The 26,750-nt window shown below is 57.0% G+C and overlaps 2 protein-coding genes across 3 annotated transcripts in view; one reads left to right on the top strand and one right to left on the bottom strand.

Annotated features, from left to right (window-relative positions):
• Window positions 1-2,561: 2,561 nt before the first annotated feature.
• UTS2R (urotensin 2 receptor) lies at window positions 2,562-3,704 on the top strand (the record flags this gene model as incomplete). The annotated part of the gene is made up of 1 exon (XM_079904073.1): window positions 2,562-3,704. Exon 1 carries the CDS (start codon window positions 2,610-2,612, stop codon window positions 3,702-3,704), a length of 1,095 nt encoding a protein of 364 aa, XP_079760199.1. The 5' UTR covers window positions 2,562-2,609.
• Window positions 3,705-13,767: 10,063 nt separating this feature from the next.
• OGFOD3 (2-oxoglutarate and iron dependent oxygenase domain containing 3) overlaps window positions 13,768-26,750 on the bottom strand; it is a 19,249-nt gene continuing 6,266 nt past the window's right edge. Inside the window, exons 5-9 of one of the 2 annotated variants that reach the window (XM_079904061.1) lie at window positions 24,535-24,599; window positions 23,923-23,979; window positions 22,833-22,986; window positions 19,413-19,536; window positions 13,768-16,021 (exon numbers count right to left, since the gene is read on the bottom strand). In XM_079904061.1, the coding sequence (XP_079760187.1) occupies window positions 15,885-16,021; window positions 19,413-19,536; window positions 22,833-22,986; window positions 23,923-23,979; window positions 24,535-24,599 (537 nt within the window). In that variant the 3' untranslated portion in view covers window positions 13,768-15,884. Of the gene's footprint in view, window positions 16,022-18,956; window positions 19,537-22,832; window positions 22,987-23,922; window positions 23,980-24,534; window positions 24,600-26,750 lie in introns of those variants that run through there. The other variant, XM_079904060.1, reaches the window with a different exon arrangement.

Raw genomic sequence — 26,750 nt, 5'->3', positions numbered from 1 at the left:
TGGTGCGCGGGGCGCCCTCCCCGCCGGCCCGCACTGTGCCAGGTAGGATCGCAAGGCCACTGAGCCCTCCTCGCGCCTCAGGGAGGGTGTGCAGCGCTTCGGGTGGCGAGCGATGAGGTGCGCGCCGCGGTCTCGGCGAGGGCTTCGCGTCCCTCCCGGGGCGCCCTCGGCTCGGTTCGCTGCAGCCCCTGGGGGAGGGCTCCGGAACCCTGACCCCCGGGGGGCGGCGGCCGGGGAGGGAGCCTCCGGCCAGTAGGAAGGCCCCCAGCTGCCCTCGCCAGACTCGAGGCTGGGCCGGGTCCCGCGGAGAGGGGGTCTGGGGCGGCATCTCTGCACCCAGGTTCCCTTCTGCACGGAGGGCTCAGACCACGTCGGGTGGACGCCCCGAGTTTATCTGTGTTAGTGTGAACGCTGGACCTGTAGAGGGGAAAAACCTGGAGCCAGTGTCCCTGGATGTGGGGAGATGGGGCGACAGAGGGGCCTCTCCTCTCAGTTCAAGTATTTCCAGTTTTAGGTCTTTTTTTCTTATGACGGCAATTTTCACACAGCAAGGGTCATAGGCGTGCAACTCCGTTAGTTTTTACGCGTGTCTACACCTGTGTAACCACCACCACTTAAGGACACAGCACGAGTCCATCCCTCAGAGTGCTCTCCAGCGCCCCCTACCAGTTGACACCCCGGCAACAGCTATCATAGAGATTTTGCCTGCTCCAGAACTTCAGGTAAATGGAATCACAGTGTACTCTTTGTGTCTGTTTTTTTGTTTTGTTTTGTTTTTCTCAACGTAGCATATTTGAGTTTCATCAAGTTGTTGACTGTAGGGTAATTCCATCTTCTTCATCATCTCAGAGCATTTCTATGGAGGGGTCACAGTTTCTTTATCCACACTACTATTCATGGACAGTTGGGTGGTTTCCAGCTCCTGCCTGCTGTGAACATTCTCACTTTTGCTTTTTGTGGACATTTGCACTCATTTCTCTTGGACACAAACCTAAGAGTGGAACTGCTGGATGAGAGGACATGCTGGATGAGAGGACATGCATGTGTCCAACTTTACCTTTTTTTTTTGATGGTGCCAGATTGTTTTCCACAGGGGCTGCACCATTCTATGGCCCCTCCAGCAGTTCAGGAGTCTGGTTCCTCCACATCCTCCCAGCACTTGGGATCTGCCTTTTTGATTCCAGCCATCCTGGTGGGGGTGCAGAGGTTTTTACCCTAATCTCCTGGATGACTAATGATGTTGAGCATCCTTTCATGTGCTTCTTGGCCATTTGGACATCCTCTTTTGAGAATTTCCTATTCAAATCTTGTCTTTTTTTTTTTTTCCCAAATGAGTCATTAGTCTTTATTGATTTGTAGTTCTTTCATATATTTTGATTACTAGTTCTTTGTCTGATATATGTCTTCTTTTTTTTTTTTTGCGGTACGTGGGCATCTCACTGTTGTGGCCTTTCCTGTTGCGGAGCACAGGCTCCGGACAGGCAGGCTCAGCGGCCATGGCTCACGGGCCCAGCCGCTCCGCGGCATGTGGGATCTTCCCGGACCGGGGCACGAACCTGTGTCCCCTGCATCGGCAGGCGGACTTTCAACCACTGTACCACCAGGGAAGCCCTGATATATGTCTTCTGATAATCGTTTCCTAGTCCATGGTTTACATTTTTTACTCTCTCAGTGAAGTTCTTAATTGTAATGAAATCCACTTGATGGGTCTTTTATTGCAAGTGTTTCTTGCTCTTTTTTTTTTTTTTGAGAAATCTTTGCCTACCCAAGGTCATGCAGATATTCTCCTTTCTTCCAGAACTTGATTAATTAACTGATTTACTCTGTTACATACAGGTGCACAGTCCATCTTGAATTATTTTCACATGTGGTGGGAGGTAGGCATTAAGGCTCATTTTCCCCACGTAGATAAAGAGAGATTACAAGGGCTTTCCCCTCTTTACCAAACATATTTTCCTATTTGAACTTTAAAGTCAGCAGATACTACTTTTGCAATCCGAACAAAATTTTTTTTTTAAACATACAGGAGAAATAAATTGGGAGAAAGGACGCAGGGGCCAGCACGGTCACCCTGCCCTTCACAGATGAGGAAGTGAGGAGGCCTAGGGAGGACTCCTGGTTCCATCCACTGCTGACCCCACCCCTGCAGTCTGCCTGCTGCGCTCTGGTTTTCAGAAAAGTCCAGCCAGCCCAGAGGCCTTTGGACTTGCATTGAGGCCCAGGGTGGGGGTGCTGCTGGGGCACGCACGGGGAGCAGCTGGTCTAGGTGGTCCCCCTACATAGCTGGGGAAGCGAGGCAGAGTGTTAGAGTTTTGAATGAAGAGTCCCCAAGGGGGTGTTGCAGTTGGCGAACCCCATCCCTCTGCAGGCCTCCCTAGCCCAGTGGGAACTGTGTCCTCTCACGGCCTCCTGGGAGTGGGAGGGGGTGCCTGACCTGCATCTTTAATGGGCATCCTCTCCCGCAGGACGAGCTTGTCATCCACAGATGCCCCTTCTCTGCCTAAAGGAGCGGCAGGCCCCAGCCCCAAGCCCAGTGTGAGGCAGCAGAGACGGTGCTGAGTCCAGAGCCGTTGAGCAGGTTCCCTGTGCTGGCTACGACAGGCAGCACCATGCCCGAGCCACCTGGCGCCCCCAATGCCTCTCTCAACAGCTCGTGGGCCAGCCCAGCGGAGCCCAGCTCCCTGGAGGACCTGGTGGCCACGGGCACCATTGGGGTGGTGCTCTCGGCCATGGGCGTGGTTGGCATGGTGGGCAACTTGTACACCCTGGCTGTCATGTGCCGCTTCCTGCACACCTCGGCCTCCATGTACGTCTACGTCATCAACCTGGCGCTGGCGGACTTGCTCTACCTGCTCAGCATCCCCTTCATCGTGGCCACCTACGTCACCAAGGCGTGGCACTTCGGCGACGTGGGCTGCCGTGTCCTCTTCAGCCTGGACTTCCTGACCATGCACGCCAGCATCTTCACCCTGACCCTCATGAGCAGTGAGCGCTACACTGCCGTGGTGAGGCCACTGGACATGGTGCAGCGTTCCAAGGGCTACCGCAAGGTCCTGGCGCTGGGCACGTGGCTGCTGGCGCTGTTGCTGGCACTGCCCATGATGCTGGCCATCCGGCTGGTCCGCAGGGGCCACAAGAGCCTCTGCCTGCCGGCCTGGGGCCAGCGCGCCCACCGCACCTACCTGACACTGCTCTTCGGGACCAGCATCGTGGGGCCCGGCGTGGTCATCGGGCTGCTCTACGTCCGCCTGGCCCGGGCCTACTGGCAGTCGCAGCGGGCTTGCTTCACGCAGACGCGGCGGCTGCCCAACCCCAGGGTGCTCTACGTCATCCTGGGAATCGTGCTGCTCTTCTGGGCCTGCTTCCTGCCCTTCTGGCTGTGGCAGCTCCTCACCCAGTACCGCGGGGCCCCGCCGCTCACGCCCCGCTCCGCCCGCATCGTCAACTACCTGACCACCTGCCTCACCTACAGCAACAGCTGCGTAAACCCCTTCCTCTACACGCTGCTCACTAAGAACTACCGCGACTACCGCCAGCGCTCGCTCCAAGGCAGGGGCGCCCACCGGCCCGGGGGTACCCACAGCTTCCCGCAGGCCCGCGCCGGCTGCCAGCGCAGCTCAGGCCACTCACTGTCCTCCAGCAGCCAGCAGGCCAGCGAGACCATCGCGCTGTCCCAGGCCGCCCCTAGGGGGCTCTGCACCTGAGCGTCCCCAGCCTCCACGTGGGCGCTGGAGTGGGGGTGGGGAGTGGCCCCCAGAGCCCAGGTCACTCCTGGACTCCCCCACTGCCTGCCTCCCTTCCTCAGTCCTCTTCCAGAAAGTTCCCTGCTCTCCCTCCCCCATCACTCACTTCAGCTCCATCAGCCCAGCCACCTTCCCGTAATGCCCCCCTGCCCCGTCCATCTGTGAGGGTCTGTAGGAGGCTCAGGCCCAGGACCAGCTTCTGAAGACGCTGGTGAGTGGAGTCTTCACTGCCCCCAGCAGACGTGAGCGCCTACATGACGCGTGGCAGGGCACACACTGGCAGGCGACAGCGTGTAGGCACACAGGCTGCCTGCATGGGACCCTCCTCCTGGCTGGTGCGTGGCCCTCTCCCCATCCCTCCCGGCTCCCATGTGGCTCCATCCCTCACAGCTTCAGCACCTGGAACAATAAACTCTGAGCTCTTCGAGCCTTGTCCTGCCACAGCAGTGTGGGTGGGATGTCAACGGAGGCAGGACCCCTAGAACGTCCCCGCGGCACTTGGATGAGCCTGTCCACCTGGCTGGGGAGGAGACATGTCCAGCCATTCAGCCTTCCTGACACGGTGGGCGGGCGCCATCAGGCCTGAGCCGGGCCCTGGATGTGGGGCCTGAGACCCTGGGGCGGGGCAGGGAGCCACCAGCCTCAAGCTGCTCAGGGAGGAGGGGCAGCTGGGGCATCACTCCAGGGCAGGAACTCGGCACCTAAACTGAAACCATGAGCCAGAATTCCTCTCCCTTCAGCAGCTCACCTGCCTCTCCCTCCCCAGACCTGGGGGGGGTGGGGGTCAGGTGGGGGGTGGATCATACAACACACGTAGGGGTTTATCTCATGCCTCTTGTGTGCAGCATCCGAGCTGGGCCTCCTGTGGACGTCAAGGCCACTGGACCCCGCCTGCAGAGAGCCCGCCCACAGGGAGAGATGTTGGACCTCTCCCCACCCCTACCCAACCATCCAGCGGCCTGTACACTCCACACTGTGGCCCCAGCTCACATCCCACAGCTGGGCCTCGCCTTGGCTACACATCAGACTCACCACCGGCCAGGCCCTCCTGGACCCCTTTCAAGACCCTGACAGGATCCTAATGTGTGGGCAGGTGGAGATCTACACCCCCCTCCCCACTGGCCCCTAAGTATGGGGTCCGAGGCCACCAGTGCAACTTGGGACCCCAAATGTTTTTGGAAGTAAACAGCCCAAAGTTCGTACCTTGACCAAGACCCTGGGTCTCTGCTTCCCAAATCCTGATTCCAGGATGTGTTGAGAAGCCCCCAAACTTAGAAAACTGAGACCCCAAGAAATGGCCCTGCGGCCCCCATTCATCTGTATGTGTGAAGGTGCTCTGTGTGCTGTTTCTCGGAGTGATGCTGAAAAAGTTACATTTTTGGCTCCAAACTTAAGACCTGAGTACCCTGGTTAATGCTCCCAGGTGGGCTGGGCGAGCCTCCACCGCCAGGCCTGGGACAGCGGCCGGGGCTGTCCTCCCATCTTCCGCTTGGAAGTGCCCGGCCTCTGGGGAGCCTCATGATGACACCCTGAGTGTTTCAGAGTGTTTCAAAATGTTAGGCAGGCTCTCACGCCTGGGTACCCACACACACAGCCACAAGGAGACTCCTGCTGGCCTACTGTGGCTTGGCCGACCTCCCTGGGTCCACCACCCACAGCCTCTCCCTCTCCCCTCACCCCGGGCCCCCGGGACCAACCAGTCAGGGACGGGTGATTTATGGAGGCCTAGTCTGGCTCAAGACCCGCAGTTACCAGCCCATCAGGAATGGTGCCCAGCCCTTGGCAAGCTGGACAGCAGAGGGTCCTGGGGTGAGGGGCCAACCGGGGCATGTCTAGAACCGGCTCTAGCAGGTGAGGGCTCCTGTTCAAATGCTACAGCTTTACTGGGGACAGTGTCACACCATCAAACTCACCCGCTTAAAGTGCAAGTAATGATTTTCAGTGAAAAGACAGAGTTGTGCAACCATCCTCACAATCCAGTCTCAAGACGTCTGTCAGGCTGGGAGCTCCAGAGAAACTGACCAGTGAGGACAGACATAAATAATGGAAGCTTCTATGAAGGAACTGGTTCAGCGATTAAGGGGCTGGCACGTCTGAGGTCCATCGACGGGATGGTGGGCTGGAAACTCAGGCAGGAGAAGATGCTGCAGCCTTGGGGTAGAATTCTTTCTTTCCCGGAAACCTCCAGTTTTGCTGGAAGGCCTCCCACCGCGTGGAGGGGCCTCACCCACCACATTCCGGGAACAGACGCCCGGCTGCACAGCTTGGGCAGAGCTGAATATGCCCCGTTGGATGAACACGTGTCGGTTTTGGGCATGTGAGCTGCTGCCACATTTTCTCCAAATGAACAGGGCCGCCGTGGACGCCCGTGTGCACGTCTGTGTGGAGGCGTTGCTGCTCTGGAACCTCTGGACTGTTCCCGGAGGGCTGTGCATCTGCCGATCCTTCCAGCTGCCCTGCGTGAGGGCTCCTGTCCTCATGTCCTCCTGGCCTCTCCGTCCTGCCCACGCTGCCCTCCCTCGGGGCAGGCACTGTTTTATGGCGAAAGAGCAGCTGTTCTGGGTAAACTCGGATTAAGAACGGGCAGCTCCGATGGTGACCGTCTCTCAGAGTCACGCGCCTGTGGGGCCAGGGCCATAGGCCTTGCTCAGATGGGCAGGGGCGGGGAGGGCAGTGCTGCCTGCAGGCTGTGGGGGGCAGGGGCACCCCCCTTCCCATCCTCATCACCTTGGCCTCCAACGGGAGTGAGTGCAGGCTTCCTCACCTCCAGTTCTGTCCCAGCCACCTGGGGCTTCCCCACCTGGCAACATGTACTGAGGGAGGGGCAGCTGGCAGGGCCCCTCGAGAGAAAGGGACATCCTCACAGCCATGTTCACTCTGGATCGTCTTGCTTCTATAGGTCATCGGAACCCTTTCGGCCAGCTTCCCCTGTCCCCAGAAAGGCACTGACCAGGTCACCACCACCCCCTGTGACCTGGGGAAGGCACCGACCAGGTCTCCCGTCCCCTGTCTCCAGGAAGGCACTGACCAGGCGTGTCCACAGGTCTGGCTGCTCTCACATCCTGCTGGGAGGCTGGGGCTGCTCCGCATGCTGACTCTTTTCCAACAGTTCAAAGGCAGGGAGGAGGGCTCAGAACCCGGGGTTCACTCTGCAGATTCCCTCATGGTATCCGACGCTTAAGGCCACAGGGCTTTGCTGGAGATCTGGCAGTGTGGATGCCGTGGGGGGCAGGTCATCGGGAACAGAGCCAGGGAAGCCCCGGGTGGATGTTCACCCCCAGGCGCTGGGGCCCTTTGACCTTAACTCCCACACTCCCCAACCACAGTTGGAGCCTGAGATGCTCTTGGGCCTGTGGTGAGGGGCCTGGTCCTGCAGGGCCCCCCCGGGGTGGGCACAGGTGCTGTCGGCACCAGTGTGGGCTGCTCCGCTGCCTGCATCCCGTCCCTTCCCTGCCTGCCCCAGAATCTCAGGCCCCCACAGGTGCCAGTGTGGGCGTGGGCCTCTGCCTGGGCGTCCTTCTCCCATTGTCAGGGCCCCCAGTCCCCCAACAGCCTGCACTGGACGCCCTGGATGATAGCATCTTCTCATCCTGAGCAGGGGACCACCAGAGCTGTGCACAGAGCTACTTTACACATAACAGGGAGGGAGGGGGACACAGGCCACCACTCGAGAAAATCGTGACAGTGTCCCTGTCCACTCTGCAAGCATCAGCTCCAGACCGAGCTCCTGAAACCTGGAGGCCTCACCTGGGGCTACCGCCTTCCTGGCCTGAGGAGCCAGTCGGGGGAGTGGAGAAGGGAGGAGGAAGGAGAAAAGGGGAGGGATGGGGGGGAGAAAGGAGGGGGAGGGGTGGGAAATGACGGGAGGACCAGGAAGAGCAGCCGGCACTCCTGCTATGGCCCTGGATGCCAGGAGCTGAGTGCGCCTTCTGTCTGAGTCCAGCCCTGGCCTCCAAGGCAGTGGTGGCCAGTAGTGGGGACGAGAGGGCTGTCGGCTGTCTGACGGATGAGCACTCGGGCTGAGGGTCACTCAGGGTGATGGACAAGGTCTCGACATTTCAATGCCATCCACCCAACGCCCAGACTTGCAGGTGAAGAGGCAAAATGCCAAGGCCAGGCTCAGCCCACGGTGCTCCTTACGGCTTTCTTTTGAGGCACTGTTACCCTCACTTCAGTCCTGACCACTGCCCCAGGGCCACCCCCACACTGCACTGGGGGAACGAATTTCTTTTCATAGACGGCCACTGGGATCCCTTTGTGAGATACTGTGCTCAGATGGAAGGTTTTTGTGAATTTGGACTTGGTTCCGGGGTGGGGGGTCTCCCTTGAAGCTGGGTTAATGGAGTGTGGGCTGGGCAGGGAGGCCTTTGCTGGGGGTGGTGCATGGAGCTCCTCTGGAAGACCTTGGGCACACAGCCATGGGGACTGGGTGCCCAGCTGCATCGGGAGGGAGCCGTGTGCCAGGCCTGGGGCATGTCCCCGGCCCCAACCCCACCCCCTGCACCCTCTTCCCTGAGTTTCTCCAGCCCACTCCCTTCGGTTCCTATAGCAAAAACAAGGAGTGGGGACAGGGGTCATGCAGGCTGTGGGGCCTGTGACCAGGACAGTGGCGGCCAGCACCCAGTGGGGAATGAGTGAATGAATGGACAAACTGTCCCTCCACCAGGGACCCGCTGACCCCTCTTATTCTGTCTACCGTCTTCCTGGAGGTGGTGGGGGGGTTGGTGGAAGGTGGGGAAGGAGCCAGAGGCGGGTGAGTTCACAGCCGAGTTCACAGCCAAGCTCACAGAAGGCGCAGGGATCCAGGAGCCTAGTGGCGGAGGATCGGATGATGGATGATGGACTTACCAGGTGCAGCGCATTCCTGCTTCGCAGGCCACTCAGTTTCCAAGAGGCTCAGGCTTGGCCGGGATTTGGCTGCTGACCTGTGGGTTTTTACAGGCCCAGGAGAGTGGCCTGGCCCAGTCCAGAGACCTGTGCCTTGAGCCCCTCCCTGCCACCTTCTGTGGGTCCCCAGGGGTGGAGGCAGGGAGAGCCCAGTTCCACAAGGAGATGCACCAGCGCACAGAGTGCGTGTCACCAGGCTGCATGCCCAGGGCTGCTGCACTTTGTGTAAATTACTCATCAACAAAGATACACACACAGTCCAAAGTTTCCTCTACTCCTAGTTTTTCCAGGAAGTCATTCTTTGGGAATTGAGTTGCACCTACAACCAGTAGACACATCACTTTTACCTGCCTAGGGAGCTCTCTGCTCTTGTAGACTGTCCTCACCAAATGGAGCTCTGGGGGGCAGTGCCGGGGGCCATGGGTGACACAGTGACAGTGGCCCTGCCTGGTAGGGTGGCCTAGTTCAGGGGTGCAGAGACCTGAACTCTTACCTGGTTCCACACCTGAACACGCCCAGCTGACTGGTCTTCCTGATCCAGGTCACCTGGAGGGCCAGCCTTCTTGCTCTGGAGAAAGCCCTCAGCTCATGGGCACCTTCACTCACACACCCAGCATGCAAGAGAAAGGAGGGGGCTCAGTCAGCAGAAGGTGGGAGCCCCCCATCCCAGGCAGGGGGTGGGGATGACCAGAATCCAGCCTGGGTCCCATACATCTGCAAACCACCAAACCGGGAATCTGAGAGCCACAGGGCCCACTTGCAAGAGCAGGGTTTTTTCCATTGGAATTCCAGACAGATGACGCTCTGAGCAGGAAGCCCGAGAGGCTGCCAATGGCCAGCAGCCAGGCGCTCCAGACTCCTGCCTTTTCCAGGCCGGCCGAGGGCCCAGCCCCACACAGGGGGTGGGGGCCAGTTCTCCTGGGACCCCGTGAGGGCCCAGAGGAGAGCCCCATCCCCTGAGCTGCCCAGAGCGGGCCCCCAGGCTGGATGGCTCTGTCCTGCCACCTTTCCCCTCCTGGAGCTGTGGAGACCAAGGCCTGCAGGCCTGAGTGGTGAGCAGGGTCAGAGCCAGGAGGCAGCTGGGGCGGTAGGCGGCCTGGGGACTCCGGTCCAGTGTTCCAGCCCCTCTCTGCCCTTCTTCCATGTGCAAATTCCCTGGCCCTCAGGTGGCCCCCTTGGCGAGCTCACCACTGGGTCATCTTTTATACAAAATTCTCTTATTCCTGTTTCACAGCTGAGGAACCAGGCCACATGGGACCCGGGACCCGCAGGAGCTGGGAGCATCCACCTGCCTTTGCCCTTTGTGGCTCGAGGTATCCCGCAGCGTGATTGAAAGCCCAGAGCCTGGTCTCACCCCAAAACTATGTGTCAGTGTGAAATACCGAGGCTGCCCGGGTTCAGAGTTGGCTGCCCTGCACCAAGATTACTCCCCAGGGCCGGGGCGAGTCAGGGCTGGGACTGGGTTCTGATGGGGCGGGGGGGGCCTCCATTTCTGCCCTCAGCCTCCCAGCGCCCCCCACCCCTCTCCTCGTCCTGCCCCCTCCCCCCAGCCCATGGTGGCTGGGCAGAGCTGGGATGGACCCTGTGTGCCCCACAATGCGCCAGGCTGGGCAGCAGGCAGCTGGAAGCCAGGAGCCTCCTCCACCAGAGATGTGGCCGGGAGGTGGTCCTGGTGCACGAGTGATTACAGGGATGGGGGAGGTGTGCAGGATCAACGTGAGCCCACGTGCCCACCTGTGATGGGTGCAGGAAGGCTGCCTGAGCTGGCAGCGAGGTTGGGGTGCTAGCTGGGGTCTCGGGGGCAGGTCCTGACCTGGCTGAGGGGTCTGGATTCCCCCTCTGAGGGGTGTGTGCCTGACGCCATGCCCCAGGAGGCAAGACCCACACACCCTGGATGTGAGGCCTCAGCGAGGGCTCCAAGGGGCCAGCGGGGCGTGGAGGGCAGGGGTCCCCAGGGAACAGCAACTCCACCCCCGCCCTGCATTGGCCTCATAGAGACACGGGCACAGGAGAGCACCCACTGCGTGGCCCCCACCTCACTGCCACGTCCACCTCACCCCACAAGCCCTGCTAAGCCCCTTGCAGCCCCTACAGGTAAGGGCAGGGGGAGGGGGAGATTTGGCTACATGGGGTGGGCAGGGAGAGCTTGTGGGGGGCTGGGGACTCTGGGAGGGGGCAGCAGGTGTAAGCACGTGGCCCACTTTTTCCTGGGGAGGACGTCTTGGTCCAGGACCCACCCTGGGTGTGCAGAGAACCTGGACGGTGCCCACCCACCTCCCCCCTTCTCTCCCCTCCCTCCTCCTCTCACTGGAATTTTCCAGGAATGGGGCCTTTCCTAAGAGACCCTCCCCAGCTGTCTGTTCTTTAGCAAGGGGCATGGGAGGAGACAGGTGAATGCCCCCAGGCCTGGGAAACCCAGGGACGACTGGTGGGGACAGGGGGCTCAAGCTGGGCACCTGGCCAGGTGTGTGCTGCAGCAAGATTCCAAGCCCCCACCTTGTGTGTTCACTGGGATGGGGGGTGGTAGCCATGACCCACATGCTGCAGGGTGGGAGAGGTGCCCTGCATCGGGGCAGGCAAGGCCCAGCCCTCCCAGAGCCCCCACTGGCCTTCTCGGGAATGGGGGCTCACCTGCACCCCCAGCTCCATTGGGATCTGCTTGGCCTCAAGGGTGCTGAGATGGAAGGAACATAGAGGTGATGCCAAGAATCCTGGCTCTCTGGGCACCGATGCTGAAAAGAAATACGGAGACAGAGTTTTGGAGGAACGGGAAAGATAGCTTTTCTTATTCTTTGCCTGGCAAAGGGGGAACACAGCAGGCCAGCGCCTTGAGAACTGTGCCCCCCTTTTCCTGGGAAGGGAGAGAGTTTTATATTCCAGGGCTCATGGTCTATGGGTAGGTGATAAGTCTCAAAGCAATGAAGGTCTTGTATTTTTTTTTTTTCTTCTGCAAATTTTCAGCCAAAAGCTGGCGTCAGGCAGCTCAGCGACCCAGTCTGGTGTCCCCGAAGTTGTCGCTGTGACCTTCCTTTTGAGATGCAGAATCCTACAAGGAAGTGTAGGGGGAGAAGGATGCCAGGTGCAGAGTATAATTCCTATGGAATCAGAAAGGAATTAGCTTTGTGAAGGACAAGTCTAGCTACAAGTGTTAGTAGTAACAGCTAAAGAATAACTGAGATTGCTTAACTCTTTCAGGCCTGTTTGGCTGGTACGTGCCCAAGGCCGTTTACTCATTTCTATTTTTTTATTTTTTTTATTTTTTGCTGCAACAAAGGTGGGGCCTCAGATCTGCAGGGGACAGAGCACAGCCATCAGTGCTCGTCCAGAGCCTCCCCTGCCACTCTGCAGGGCATGGTGTGCTGGCCAGCAGGGGAGGTTCAGGCCCCCGAGGGTGAACAGGGGTACAGAGGGGCTACTAGGGGCCGAGTTAGTAGACAGGAGCCTGCAGGGCCCATTCCTGGGGCGGAATGGGGGCCTTAAACTCAAGATCAAGATAAGAAACTGGTATTAATGTGTCAGTGCATCCAAGGAGACCCCGAGATGGGTTGGATGTGGACTTAGGATGTTTCCCTCTTCCCTGGGGCCACCGGGAGCCTCAGGCCTGAAGTTTGATTGACATCTGGGTCACTGGTGTTCTCCCGTTCTTGGCCTCAATCTGCTTTGTCATTTCGTCTGTCTTACTGCTTTGTACTTTGTCAACACTTCTCAGATTGTACACACGCTGGGGGATAAACTCTTGCTGCTCCCACCTGCCCCCACCTGCCTCCCCCCGACACACCCCGGCCCCTGCCTTCCAGGCTAAGCACTGCCAGGCCCCTGAGTTTGGTGTGACTGGCTTGGTTTCTGGAATACGCTGCATCATTCAGGACTCACATTGCTGGGGTCTTGGGGCCTTGGCCCCCAGCCTCAGGGATAAGCAGAAGTGTCCCCAAACTCTTCCTCCCTGTGAAAACCTCTAGAAGGTGTGAGAGGCTCTGAGACGCTGTGACTTCAGAAGGCAAATGAGCCAGTACCCGGCGGCTGGGGCAGAGATGCCGCCAATTAGGGGGCTGGTGGCTGGGACCACTTCCCTGGACTGCATGAGAAATACCTGCGCCCGAGGCCCCACAGCACAAGCCCAAGAGATGCCCGGGAGTCAGTGCTGCCTGGGGGCTGAGGGCTGGTGGGGACCGGGGCAGCTCGGTCCCCAGTTCTCTTGTGAAGACCATGTTGGAGGAGAGAACACGGACGCGAAGTGGCTCCAGGATTAGAAGATCAGGACTGAGAAGCAGCATGGATCCCATTCGAGGTGGCTCCAGTTGTAACTCGGAGGGGAACAAACAGGCTGGTGTTCTGCTCTGGGGCCAGCCCTGAGACAGGCTGGGCAGCTGCGGAGATTTCTATAAACAGCAACCTCCATGCCGTCCTGCCAGCGGCATCTCTGTGGCCCCTGCGACAACCACCCGAAGCCACGGCGCCCTGCTCTGCGGCCCCTGCCCACCGGCCCCGCCCTAATCACGGGGATGCCACAGCCACATCCTTCCCGCCTGCCCACGCTCACGCCCGGTCCTGCTGTCTGTCGCTGCCGAGCACCTTCCGAGCCTCCCGGAACCCCAAGGCAAGGCGAGAGGTCAGCCACACCTGCCCACCCGGTGAGAAAGCAGAGGCCCTGCACAGCGGAGGTGCCCAGCCTCAAGGTGGACACAGGGACCCCACCCTCCCTGCACTGGCCGAGCCCAACTCCCACACAAATGGTGGGGCCACACCTGCCCTGCATGCCCTCCCTGGACGCCCTCCCTGGCACGTTGTGATCTTCTGCCATTTCCTCCTGCGCGGGGCAGGTGAGGTAACTCGCAGCTGGCTCGGACCCCGTCCCACTGGGTCAGCTCCTGACCTGATGTTTCAGCTTCCGCTCTCACGGAGGCTCAGCCGTGCTCAGACCTGGCCCTGGCGGCCAGCTCACCAGGAGAGACAGAGCGGCAACCCCTTCTTTCCAGCAGTGAGACCAATGCTCGTGTTCTTTGATTCAGACTAAACACTTTTATTAGGAAATAAATCACTCAGCAGAGGATGTGCCAGGAACGTCCTCTTCTCCCTGGAACACACCACATCTGCTCTCAGTCAGGACCATCCCGTAGGACGGAGATGCCCATGCGGCCCCAGGTGAGCGCGTCTGGAGGTCACCGGCATGGGCTACGCATCTTCTCTTATTTTAAAAGAAGGACATTCTTTTTTTTTTTTTTTTTTTTTTGCCGCGCAGAGTGACTTGTGGGATCTTAGTTCCCCGACCAGGGATTGAACCCATGCCCTCAGCAGTGAAAGTGCAGAATCCTAACCACTGGACCGCCAGGGAATTTCTAAAAAGAAGGACATTCTTGCTTTTGCCCAAATATCTTTATTTCTTTGTCCAAGTACCTCTGTGATGATTATAAACAGGAAAAGTAGCAAAGAATGTCAATTAAAACCAATAACTTACTTATTTCCAAAGCACTTTAACCACAACTAAACCATCAGACCGCCCCCTCCTTAAATGTACTGAGTGGCCAAGTGGGCTGTGGAATACCCGAGAACGTCTGCCCATCCTCACGCCGAGGGTAAGGCGTCATTCAGATAACGTGAAGGTTACAGAACCAAGTGAGGCCTGCACGGGGCTCTCCTGTCGGAATTCGCATCCCAACCTGAGACCAGAGCAACAAACCTTTGAAAAGCCAAGACAGGAGAAGCCAGAGGACAACCTGGATGGGAGGGGGTAGCTTTTCCTGCACAGGACTGAGGCCGGCTGGTCCAGCCTAGAGACAGTGTCCCCAAAGCATCGCCAACCCTAAGGTCAGCCCTGCCCGCCACCCAGAGCGTGGGCTTCATCCTTCCCAGATCTGCCCAAAGTCCTTTAAAAACAGGAACCACGATCCAGGCCATCATGTGGGTGGTGGCCCTGCCTTTCTGGAAACTGCAACCATGACCCAAAAGGGAGCAGATCCCAAGCCACTATCTGCACGTGGAAGCTCGGCCCCTACAGCCCTGAGACACGCATATCATCACCACGGTGCAGAAGGGACACCCGGCAAACCCAGGGGGGCAGACCCAGGGGTCCTGGCTTCCAGACCCTCATGGAGCCTCCTCAGGTGCCACGCAAATGGCTCATCCCAGGGTCCAGGAATGCTGCCCCTTTCTGTATGAGCCCAAGCAGCCCTGTGACTGCAGAGTGTGGGGAGCATGTGGGGCTGCGGTGGCCGTGTCCACAGGTCCATGCTGGGTGGGCGAAGGGGAAAGTGTTGAGGCTCCTGGGTCAGGGTGGCCGGGAGAGTCCTGCTCCCAGAGCCATTTCTGGGGATCCCTTTGCACTCACAGCGGGTGATCAGCTGTTCTCCCAGAAGATGCCCAAACCCCAGGCCAGTTGCTTTGTGGGGCGGCCCTGGGACCTTGCCCGACCCTGGCAGAAGCCAACTGATGGACATGCTGCCCTTATCTTGGGGCCGCGCTACCCAGGCTTCCCCCATGACCAGTTTATTTACTATTCCTGGCTCCCCTGTTACTTTTATGTAAAACGCATGGACAGCTCCAGGACGAGAAGAGGGTTGCTAAGACCTGAACCTGAGCAGATGGACCCTCAGCTTGGCAGAAGGCCCCAGGCGAGCTGCGGATGGCCACGCTGGGAACACCCTCGGACCTTGTGTCAGGGACCCTGTCTGGTGATGGGGCAGAGCCCAGCCTGGCATGAACATGGTGCCAGGGTGACTCTCAGTGGCCAGCAGTGTTGGGGGCTCTGCCCAGAGTCGCCAGAACATCAGATGTTCGCCTCCACCCAGAATCCAGCAGTATCAGCCCTCCAGCTGCTGCTCCCAGAGCCGCCTGCCCCCAGAACCTTCTCCAAGGTGCCATAATGCTGATTCTGGTTCCCCGAGTGGAGGCTGCTGGCCCCACTCAGCTTCATCCACACTTAAGTCAGTCTCCAGTGGCCGGGTAATGACACTCTGTCTGCTGACAAACGGGGATTCCACCCCGGGCACGGGATCCCTTCCTGAGAAAAGGAGGGCATGTTGGCCCTGCCAGCTCCCGGGCCCCACATCAGCATAGCAAAGCCAACGCTGATGCTTGTGAGGGGAAATTGGTTCCCTCCATTTACTCACAGTTGAAAAATGATCAAATGTTAGCAAATCAAAATTCAGGATGATTCGTAAGGCACCTTGTTCAGTGGAAATGGGCTGAGCGAGAGGGAAGGGGTGTGTGGCCAGCATGGCTGCTTCCCTGCAGGGCTGCTGGACAGGCCTCCCGGGGCTATGTGAATGTTGGGTCCGCGATGCCATGGTCAGGGTCGCAGGTGAAGGCGATGGTGATGGCGTAGCGGGTGCCCCAGTGAACCTTCTCCACCCGGTGCAGGTTCTCAGACCCCGAGGTGAAGAAGGACACCCGACCTGGGAGAGAGGAGAGCAGAGCATGACTTCAAGGCCATATGTGTGGCCGGGCCTCAGAGGACCTGTGTTTAGGCCAATGCAGCAACACGACCAACCGGGCAGGCTGGAGAAACAGCTGATGCAGGAAGGCGGGGGTTGGAGACAAACCAGCAGGAGAGCCCTCGCACAGGACGAAGGGCACCCCAAGCACCCAGCCCAGCCTCCGCGGGCTCTTTGTGGGGCAACCTGGACTTGGGGTGAGGCCCTGCTACCACCCCCAGGGGCCTCTACAAGCCATGTGACCTCCTCGGGCCCACCTTATGATCTTCTTTCTTTTTTTTTTTTTATGATCTTATTTCTAATCACACATGAAACAAAACCAAACCCTGTGAGGCGATGACAATGTTTTGGCAACGGATCAGGGAAGGCGTGTCGAGACAGACACCCAGCGCCTGTAGCTCCCTCCAGGGCAGCTAAAGACAGGACTCGGGAGGCGGCTTCCGAGCGTCCTGGAGCAGGGGTCCTCCACCCACCTGTGTTCAGAGAACCCCGTGTTTATGGGCTTCCATATTTAACTGGTCTCATACACCCACCATAGATTTTTTAGGACAAACGAGTTGACCGTTACAGAATCGTGTGGGAGGAGCCCCGGGATCCTGTAGGCGCCGCGTCACCGCCACACGGCCCTGCCCCAAATGTCCCATGACAACTTCATTTCTCTTCAAAAGGTCACTGCCAGGAACTCAACTGCTAAATCTTTGAGAGAGGAGAAAAGTCTACCCCAGAGTCTGCTGCTTTCTGGTTGTAAACAGAGAACCGTGCTCTGCCCAGAAACAAGGGAGCAAAAGAAATCGTGTGACACACGGAAACCTCTGCATGGGGGCCCGGGGACACCAAGAACTCAGACCCGCCTCTGCACCAGCCAGGCCGCCCCTGACCTGAAGGAAACACTCTTTCCCAGAGCAACCTGGAGTCACGCCACTTTCTGAGGCTCACGTTGCTAAAGGACGTTTTGTCCTCAGTCTTTCCACTTTTAGTCATACCTGAGACCTCAGACACGTAGCCAGGCCCGTCTGCCCATCCACGCCATCTGTGCACGCCTCTGTCGCCACCCCACTGCAGACACAGTTATCAAATGTCGCCGACTTACAGCAAGAGTGGGGGTCTCTGGGCGCCCCCCCCACACCCCAGCATTTCTGCACACTTTGCAAACAGAGGCACCAAAGAACAGAGAAGAAAAGGACTGAGGAAAAGTGAAGCTCCTCGTGGCCTGTGGGACAATAGGAAACCGTCCACCATTCATGTTGGAGCCTCGGAGAGAGGAGGGGTTCATACTGGGGCAGGAAAAGGCAATCTGAAGAAATAATGACCAACACTTTCCCTAATGTGACGAAACTTTGACTTTTAATCCAATAAGCTTAGCAGGATAAATACTCCAAGTGGGATAAATACAAACAACTCCACACTGAGGCACATCATAGTCAAACTGATGAAACCAGAGATTAGAGAACATCCTGGAGGTGGCAGAGCAAAGAGGCAGCTACTATGGGGCAGTGACAGCGGTGACAGCAACAGGGGAGCCAGAGGAAAGGGATGATGCTTTTAAAGAAAAAGGAAAAAAACCCACCAATCCAGAATTTCACATCCAGTGAAAATATCTTTTAGAAAAAAGGGTGAAATAAGGACATTTTCAGAAAAACCATCACCAGCAGACCTGCACTCCAAGAAATGCTGAGGCGGAAGGGGAATGTACCTGTTGGAAACCTGGATGCACAGGAGGGGACGGAGGGCTCTGGAAAGTAAGTGGGAAAACTGAAAACATTCAGCATATTTTCCTGTTAATTTCCATAAGAGAGAATGAACTCTTCTAGGGAAAATGATAACCTCTTTGGCACAGCCTGTCAGAGCAGCTGCATCACGCTCCCCGCCAAACGCCAGGCTCCCGGTGACGTCTGTGCGGATGGGACAGAGTTAGTGACTCTCGTCCTGTTGACCCGGAACGGCAATCTGCTGACCCAACCCAACGTCAACGTGATAGCTTGTTGAGGAAAGGCCCACAAGGGCTCACAATCTTGCCTAAGACCTTCTTCCCTTTTTAATGCACCAGTAGTTAAGCCCCACACCTATTCTGACAGCTCCCAAGTCCAGAGTGATCAACACAATGACGGGCACGACACAAACACCAGGAAGAACCCGAGGGCAGGCTGCCAGTCATCAGAACCAGGAGGAAACTGTTGGCATGAAATCACCACCCGCGCAGTGACCAGCAGGCCAGCGCTGGTAACTCACCCTACAAGGCGTAACACTCACACGGAGGCGACGGCCCACCCAACCCCAGAAACGTGAAACTTTCGGCATTCATGAACAGTGCTTTCTGGCTTTTTATTTTCTTCAGTAAACAGCTATTAGATTATCACCCACTTCTTTAAAGCAGGATTTAGCTCGGCAACTTAGTAACCAAAAATACAGTCATCTCCGTTTTTGGAACCCACCTGCATTTCTCCTCTTAGTCCACAAGCATTCCTGGACACCTCCCAGAAGCACGTGACATGTGACCCCCAGCCTTAGCACCAGCAGCTTCTCTGGCTCTTGGTCCATTAAAGCCTTGGAGCTGCAGGGCGTTCTGAGCCCCTCCTGCCCACTGACCTGCGCCTGGGTCTGCCCCCCTCCAGCACTCACCCCCTAAGGGAAGAGAGCCAGTCCTGAGCTGTTTAACTTCCTTTCTACACCTTCTGATGTCCAAGCCACTTCTGCGTGGATTCAGCACCACTGCAAGGAGCATTTGGACTCAATGGCTTGCAGGACCGCCTCATGGCTGACGGGAACATTCTAAACCAACACAGGTGGACAGCCTCATTGGTTTGAGCTGCCTGCTGCCAGGCGGAAGCAGACACAGCTACACACCCAGTAAGCAGGGTGACGCAGTGGGGTCGGGTGAGCCACGGCAGCAGGTGAGTGGTGCTGCACAGTCGAGGTGCCCAGGCCGGAGCCAAATGGCCTGGCTCTGTCTCTGAGTCTCATCTGGGGCTGGGCTGCCCCTCAGGAAGCCCCTGGGGGATCCCCGCCCCTCCCCACCCCAAAACCTGGGGAGGAGAGGGGACGCTTCCTCGCTCCACACATGCTCACTGAGCAGCACTGAGTGTCCGAGCTGGGCTGGGGGCAGCGGGAGCTCTGGGACCACCAGGTCGGGTGTGGTTTACCAACATTAGGTGAGGATCACTGCCTCATCCGTCTGTCTTAAGCTTCTGAGTCACTACAGGGGATGGAGTGGGGGCTGGCTCTGGGAACTCACTCTGCAGTGACTCAGTGACCGTGGCCACGCCCACTTCCTCCTCTGACGAATGTGTTCCATGGACACACTGGACACACCGTAAACGCTGCATCCCGGGAAACGCCCGCCCATGAGTCCTACCTGCTCTCGGCTCCACCGTCTTGTTGGCCCCCTCCTCCATGAACACAAACCGCCCACCACCGAAGTCATCCAGGTAGTCGGAGAGGTACAGCAGCGATGTGTAGTCGAAGGAGCCGTAGGTCACCTGTGGGGCAGAGCGTGAGGGCGTGTCACCGTCTGCTTGTGGGAGGACACGCTCCTCAGGGAGGGACAGACCCAGGCCTCGCTCTGCCTCCCAACTACAGAAAACCCTCTGCTGAGCACAGGCGTGCGGTCCTGCCTGGTTCCCGCACAGTCAGAGGCGCAGCCCACGCCAAGAAGCCCACACGCGTGAGCCCCAGGGCCGCCACGCCACCCACCCACCCACCAATAGGACCCTCCCGCGTCAGCACAGGGAGCAAAGGTGGTGCTTCCGCTCCTTCTCCAGATGTGGGCACCCCAAGCTTTCTTTTAAATTGTGGTAGAATACACAAACCATACAATTGACCACTTTACCCATCGTTGAGTGCACAGCTCAGGGGCACTAAGCACATTCACACTGCTGTGCACCCACCCCCGCCGACCATCGCCAGAACTCTTCAACCTCCCAAACTGAAACTCTGTTCCCATTAAACACTAACTCCCCACCACCACCACCCAGTGCCCACGCTACACTGTCTGTCCTTTCCTGTCTGGTCCTCTTTGCGTGGACATTCTTTTGGAAGATGGCATGGGCGGTGGAAAGCAGGGGATGGGGGGTGAAATCTGTGCTCTGGGCTCATAGGAGCATGGACCCTCTGGGCCTGGATATAATGTAAACAGGAGGCACTATCATTTGTTTCCCAAGGACCCCTTGAAGTCCGGGACGGGAGGTGGCCGGATAGTTGTCCCATCTGTGGATCTTCAGGACTTACTATAGGTAAGGGGTGCCACATGAAGAGCTTGATTTCAATGTGAGATAGAGGAGTTTGCTGTCTGTAATATGTGAAGCAGGTGTTGTTTCCAAGGACATAAGAACTCATACAAATTAGCACCTACTTATTAGAGGGAATCAGTGAGATAGGCTATTTTTTTTTTTCCATGCAAAGATAGTGACTTGCATGTACAAGGAATTTTAATCACATGATAACAGCTCCCAGCCTGAGGAATCATTCAATTAGTAAGACTGGGGTAAGAGATAAGGAAGAATGAAAGAGTCCGAGGACAGCAGCCCAAAGTCATCCTACCAGTGCCCTATCGCACAGCCCAAGGCTCCTGTGTTTAGGAATAGATTCTTAAATGATTTTACTGACGCCTGTAGGCACCATGGGAGCGGTACACAGAAGCCCCAGGTCCATATCCATAACACATTTGATCAAGGCTCAAAAAGTCCAAAAGCCCCGCTCCCCCTGCAACCAGCTAGACCACCATCACCGTGGCAGTGGTCATCTCCTGAGAGAGGGTGGGCTGACCAGGAGGGAGAGGCAGCAAGCCTGCCAAGGTGACTGAGTCCCTGTCACCTTCTCATGAACTCAGTACCATGCCATCTGTGGGACTGGACTTTCTACACAGACCTGAGCTCCCTCCACCTCCCCCACCAAGACCCCACTTAGGGGCCCCTTATCCAGCATCAGGGCACCAAACAAACATCAAAGTGACCTAAACCTGAGAACAGCCCAGGGCAGTGCTTCTGAATCGCTTCAGCAGTGAACCTCATGTCCACTACCTGCATAAAACATAAAAGAGACCCGGGGGCGGGGGGTGTCCAGGAGCCTGACCCTCTCCTACCCACCCAGCTCAGATTCTGCAAAGGAACCACCCCAAACCCACATGAACACAGTGACCTGGGAAGGAGGCAGGTAATGGCAGGTGATGGGATGGCAGAGGCCAGTGGGGCCTGAGCTGTCCTGAGCTAGAGGCTGGAGAGCTTCAAGGGAAGGAGCAGATGCATGGGGTCCCCTTGTGCGAGTACGTCTTTTTGCTGTGTCCATGCGTGAGTGACCCCTTGGCTGTTATAGCCACCCTGGTCCTGTAGACCCTGTCCCAAGGTCTCCTGGCTCTGAGATGTCTGAGGCTACCCCACTTGTCACTGTTGACTCGTTTTCTCTGCCTGAAGAATTTCTTCCTTATCCTTCTTCCTTTGAAGCTGGATCACCAAACCAGGCTACATTCAGTGTTGTCTTTCCTGAACCCACACTTCCCGGTACATGGAGGGCTGCTCTTCCTTCGTTGCAGGGAAATTCTCCGGACTCCGTCCCACGCATGAGGCTCCTTGCTGTGCGAACCTGTCTGTCCTCCACACACGTCGTCTTTGCCCTCAACCCCATAAAACCCTGTTTTTCCCTCTGCAATATCTACGATGATCTTATACTGAAGGTCTCGGTCCTGGTCCCCTAATGAAATAATGCACCTGGGCAATGGTTATCAATGGGTCAATGGCTGCTAGAGCCATGAAGTGAGGGTGGACAGGAGGCTTGATCGTGGATGGATCAGACCGAACCCACTGATCAACCTTAAGCCCATGGGAAGAGAACGAGCAGACACTGTACTCCCCCTTAGGGTGAAGCCCACACTTCCAACCCGAGTTCCATCGAGCCCTCCAAGCTGCACTGGCTCAGACAAGCCACTGGCCACATAAAGCTACTTCAATTTAAGTTAATTTAATTAAATACTGGGTTCCTCAATCTCACTAACCACACTTACGTGCTCCCCTCCTCCACTGAGCTCAGACAGTCGAGATGAAATAAACACATGCGTATCTGACTGAACTTCAGGCAGAAGCCCAACCTGCGAGCTTCTGCCCAAACCCTCTGCTTACTTTTCACTTCGCTTCCTGTGTTCCAGGGTCAAGCGACACAGAGATTATCTGGGTCACCTGAGCACACCCGCGGCTGGGGTGACCGCCAACAGCCCTCAGACGTTTCCGTGGCCAACCGTCCCCTGGCGCCATGCTGCGTGTGCTGGCTGAGTGGGGCGGGGCAGTGGCTGCGATGCAGGCGGGAGAGGGCTTCAGCTGTGGCTGACCAGGACCGCAGATTGATTAGGCGCCACTGTGTCTAGAGAACAGCAAGAGATCAAGAAAGGGGAATCTGCAGAATCTGGAGTGGTCGAGAAATCTTCCCAAGGAAAGGTGAAAAGTGGGAAGAAGGGGGCCTCCTGGGCAGGGTGCGGGACGCAGGCCCGAGGAGAGACCACACGACAGAAAGGCCAGGTCAGTCAAGGCCGGGTCAGGTTACATCCGACGAAGCTCACAGCTCAGGTGGAGACAGCTCTGCGTGTGGGAACAAGTAGCAAAGGATGGTCCCCATCAGGCCCTCACTGTTCTGTAATGTGCTTGTCACAGTCTTCTGTCACCTCATCACGCGAGAAACAAATCTTATCTCCTCGACCTCATCAGTGAGAGAGGAAACTTCTAAAACCCTGACCACGTGAACAGACAGCACCCAGCTGGGGCCGTGGTGGACAAGCCCCAGGTTCGCTCACCTTGTCCACGTGCGCGTGCCAGTACTCGTCATGAGCCGTGCGGGCCGCCGTGCTGTTGATGCGGGAGAAGAAGGTGGGCTTCGTCAGGTGCAACAAGGACGTGCTGATGCCAAATGCCTGGGCGATTGCCAGCTGGACCTTCTGCCGCAGGTCCCTGCCGAGACGACACAGGTGTCAGCCACACAGGAAAGAATTCTCCCCGGGCCCATAGGGCCCGCACCATGTGACACTGAAACGGAGCAGGACCCTCTGGTCCTTGCCCCCAACCCCCATGTTCTCAGTCTGCCTTTTGTCTGTGGAAACACTTTAGCCAAAGAATAAGTTTAATCAGAGAAGTGAGAAAATGCAGAAACAAAGGAAAATAGTCAAACGAGACCAAATAATAATAGTTTAGTCATTAAGCAAAGTCAAGGACCTTTAGTTCCCCCTCAAGGGCTATAGATAATATTCTGAGCCATATCCTGTGAGCTGTTTTGCAGATACTGAAGCCCCCACCAGGCTGAAGGAGGATGACTACATGATGACCGAATTGAAGCCACGACATAAGCTACTCCACTTCACACAATTCCGAGAACTGGCCTCAGAGAAATGGGAACAAACCCTGGAACTAAAGATTAACTGTACTTAACCAAGATGACGCTGGTCAGACCACATTACTGGTTTCAAGCTGACTGTCAGAACTGACTATGCTGTTCTGCTCCCTCTCTCTGCCTATACAACCCTGAAACTCCCCTTTAAAAGCCCCTGTCCCCGAGCAGCAATCAGGAGTTGGTTCTCAGACAGGAGTCCACCCTCTCCCCTGGTTGCTGGCCCCTGAAATAAAGCAACCTTTCCTTCCCCACCAACACTTGTCTCTCAAGAATTGGCTTTCGAGCAGCGAGCAGCTGGACTGGGTTCGGTAGCACTACAGAAAGACAAGGGCTGGCAAAGGTGAAAGGTGAACAGATGCACACACAGGTCCGCACACGTGGGACAGGGTATCACGTGCACACCCAGGAACCTGAGGGCCAGTTCTCTGCAGGACTGACCCCAGCACTCCCAGCCCTGCCACCACCATCCCCCTTCCTGACCTGGGCATTCCTTCCCTCACCGGTACAACTGGAAGTCCTCTTCTGAGAAGATAGTTTGTATTTTATCCCCAAAGTATCTGTGAAAAAATGAGTATTGACAAATGTGATGTTTTATTAATGTTTCCTTATTTCCTTTAAATTCAGCCTTTCCTCCAGTTAACCAGCAAGTCCCTGAAAACCAGCTGGTCCTTATTATCTTGGAGCTGCTCCTTCTACAGTGATAACTGTGTGATAAAAGGGAGGAGGGTGGGAGGGAGGGACCTGGCAGGTGGGGTGACATTTATCAAGGTTGGGGGAATCTCTTGCTTCTCCTGGCCCTCGGGGAGGATCAAAGCTTCTCAGGAGGCAGCTCTCAGGAGCCTGGCCTGCCGCTCACCTCTCCCACCTCTCCCTCCAGCCCCACCCCTTGGTCCATTCCTAACTAAGCTGTTCCCTGAAGCTAGCTGGCAAGGATCCCGCCCTTCGGAAGAGCTGCACCTTCCAGTCCTCATCTGGCCTCGGCCCGATGGCAAACGTCGCAATTTACCCAAGACTTGAAGCCGCTCTGATCCATACACGCAAGCCTCACTCAGGTGTCTCCAGCTAAGAAACCAGCAGAGACCCCACCCCACCCCCGACCCCGGGGTTCTCACCTGTACAGGTTCACAAAGTGCTTCCCGACAGACAAGGCCCCCGAGTGCAGGTCCAGGATAGACGCCTGGAAAAGACGTTGGCAGGGCGGCGTGAGGGCTGCCTGGCAGGCGACTGAGCTCTAAAAGCCACCAACGTTAAACACGTGTTCCTGAGACCCATCTTTGCACACCCGGGTCAGGGCGACGATGCACACGGGCTGGGTGTCAAGACGTTTGGACAAAGGTGTGTGACGGCGGATATTTCTCTCCTGCCCTAAGAATGGAGACTCTCTGGTCTAAAATTCTGAAAACAGTCCACAGATACAGTTCCTCCATGGGTCTAAGAACAAGCCCTTCCCCCGGCTTTGCTGTGGTATAACCAACACACAACGACCTGCTCCTGGTTAAAGTGTTCAGTTTGGTAAGTTTTGATGCTGGCATGCACCAGTGAAACCACCATCACTACCAGGATAGGAAACACATCCATCACCTCAAATTTCCTTGCACCCTTTGCAACCCCTCCCTCCTGCCCCTCCCCAGGTGCCTTCTGCCACAGCAGCTGGTTACTTTCTAGAACCTGAGGCCCTGGAGTCATGAAGCTGCACTTCGCTCTTGGCCTGGCTCCTTTCACTCAGTGTTGCCTCCCTGTGACTCCCTCACGTCGGTGCAGTACCCGCTGCCCACTGTCTCATGGCCAAGGGGCACCCATCATTTGGGGAGGAGTCACTTGTTGGTCCATTCACCTGGAGATGGACACATGGGCTGTTTCCAGCTTAGGGCTGTTGTAAATGAAGTGGCTGTGACACTGGGACAGCATTTCATCGTGGGAGATGCTCTTGTTCTCCTGGGTAAATGCCCAGGAGTGGAATCGCTGGGTCATAACCCTTTAATGAACAGCCAGTGTTTTCCACCCCTGCCCACCCTGCCTCCGGGGGGCCTTCCCACATCTTGAGAGGGGAGTGGGCGCCAGCACGGACCACCTCTACCCTGTCTGGGTGTCTTTTCTCATGGATGCAGCGATCAGCCCAGGGGTTCGTCTGAACATAATTTGGGCTTTAAAAACGTTAACTGCACTTAAAGGTATCAAACCTGGATGATTCATTGCAAGACAACTTCCCGAGTAAATGCTGAGCGCCGGGCAAAAGATGAGTCCACGCACGAATAGGTTTTTAATAAATATTCCCCTGAACTGAACCAAAATAAAAGGAGAAGCTTAATTTTCAGATCTCAAGAGGAAAGAGCCTGCAGAATAAAAGACTCATGAAGATAATCACCAAACTATGCAGAGGAGAGTGGATCTTCCTACGGGCCCACACGCCAGGCGAGGAGATCCCCATTTGGGACCACACAAGAACTCCGGCCAACGTAAGGTGCTCGCAGGGGTGCACTCCTAAGCCCGCCCAGGAAGCGGATGAGATGCAGAGCTGCATTGGCCTGTCCGAGCTCCCCATGGTTGCCGTAAACAGTAGGCTTAAAACAGCAGGAATTCATCCTCTCAAGCTCTGGAGGCCAGAAGGCCGAGATCAAGGTGTCGACAGGGCCCCGCTCCTTCCAAAGGCGCCAGGGGAGGATCCTTCCTTGAATCTTTGGACTTCTGGTGGTCCCAGGGGTCCCTTGGTTTGTGCCACATCACTCCACCTCTGCCTCCATCTTCACATGGCCTCCTCTTCAATCTCAAATCTCCCTCTGCCTTCCTCTTCCAAGGACTCTTGTCATTGGATTTAGGGTCCATCCTAGTAATCCAGGAAGATCTCATCTTGAGACCCGTAACTTAATGACATCTGCAAAGACCCTTTTCCCAGGTAAGGTCCCATTTACAGTTCTGGGTGGATGCATCTTTCAGGGGCCACTGTTAGACCCCCTGCAGTCTCGCTTGGTGGATGACAGTCCCCATGCAGCACCTGTGGGAGCGTCCTCCACCTTGCATGGTCCTCACTGTTTCCCACCAGCTCCTCCTGCGTGTGCTGGCTCTCCCATTCCCAGGGCCGTCACCCTCCTCAGTCGGCCCCTGCTTGTCACCTGCTCTGTTCACTCACTGCCTACGACCTCCCCCCACTGCCCCCAACCAGGATGCCTGACACAAAGATGTGATCCGAGGCAGCCCTCCTGTGAAGGGAGGGGGTACTTCATTTCCAGGAGCAGGGCCTGAACACCCGGTGCCCTCGCCTTCCCCTCGGAGGGAGAGCAAAGTTAAAGGGGTAAAAAGAAAACCGAAGCAGGAACGGCACACAACTCAC

This window comes from Stenella coeruleoalba (assembly GCF_951394435.1).
Source record: "Stenella coeruleoalba genome assembly, chromosome: 19".
In the NCBI taxonomy this organism is placed as follows: Eukaryota; Metazoa; Chordata; class Mammalia; order Artiodactyla; family Delphinidae; genus Stenella; species Stenella coeruleoalba.
This window is presented reverse-complemented; position numbering and strand designations above follow the sequence as displayed.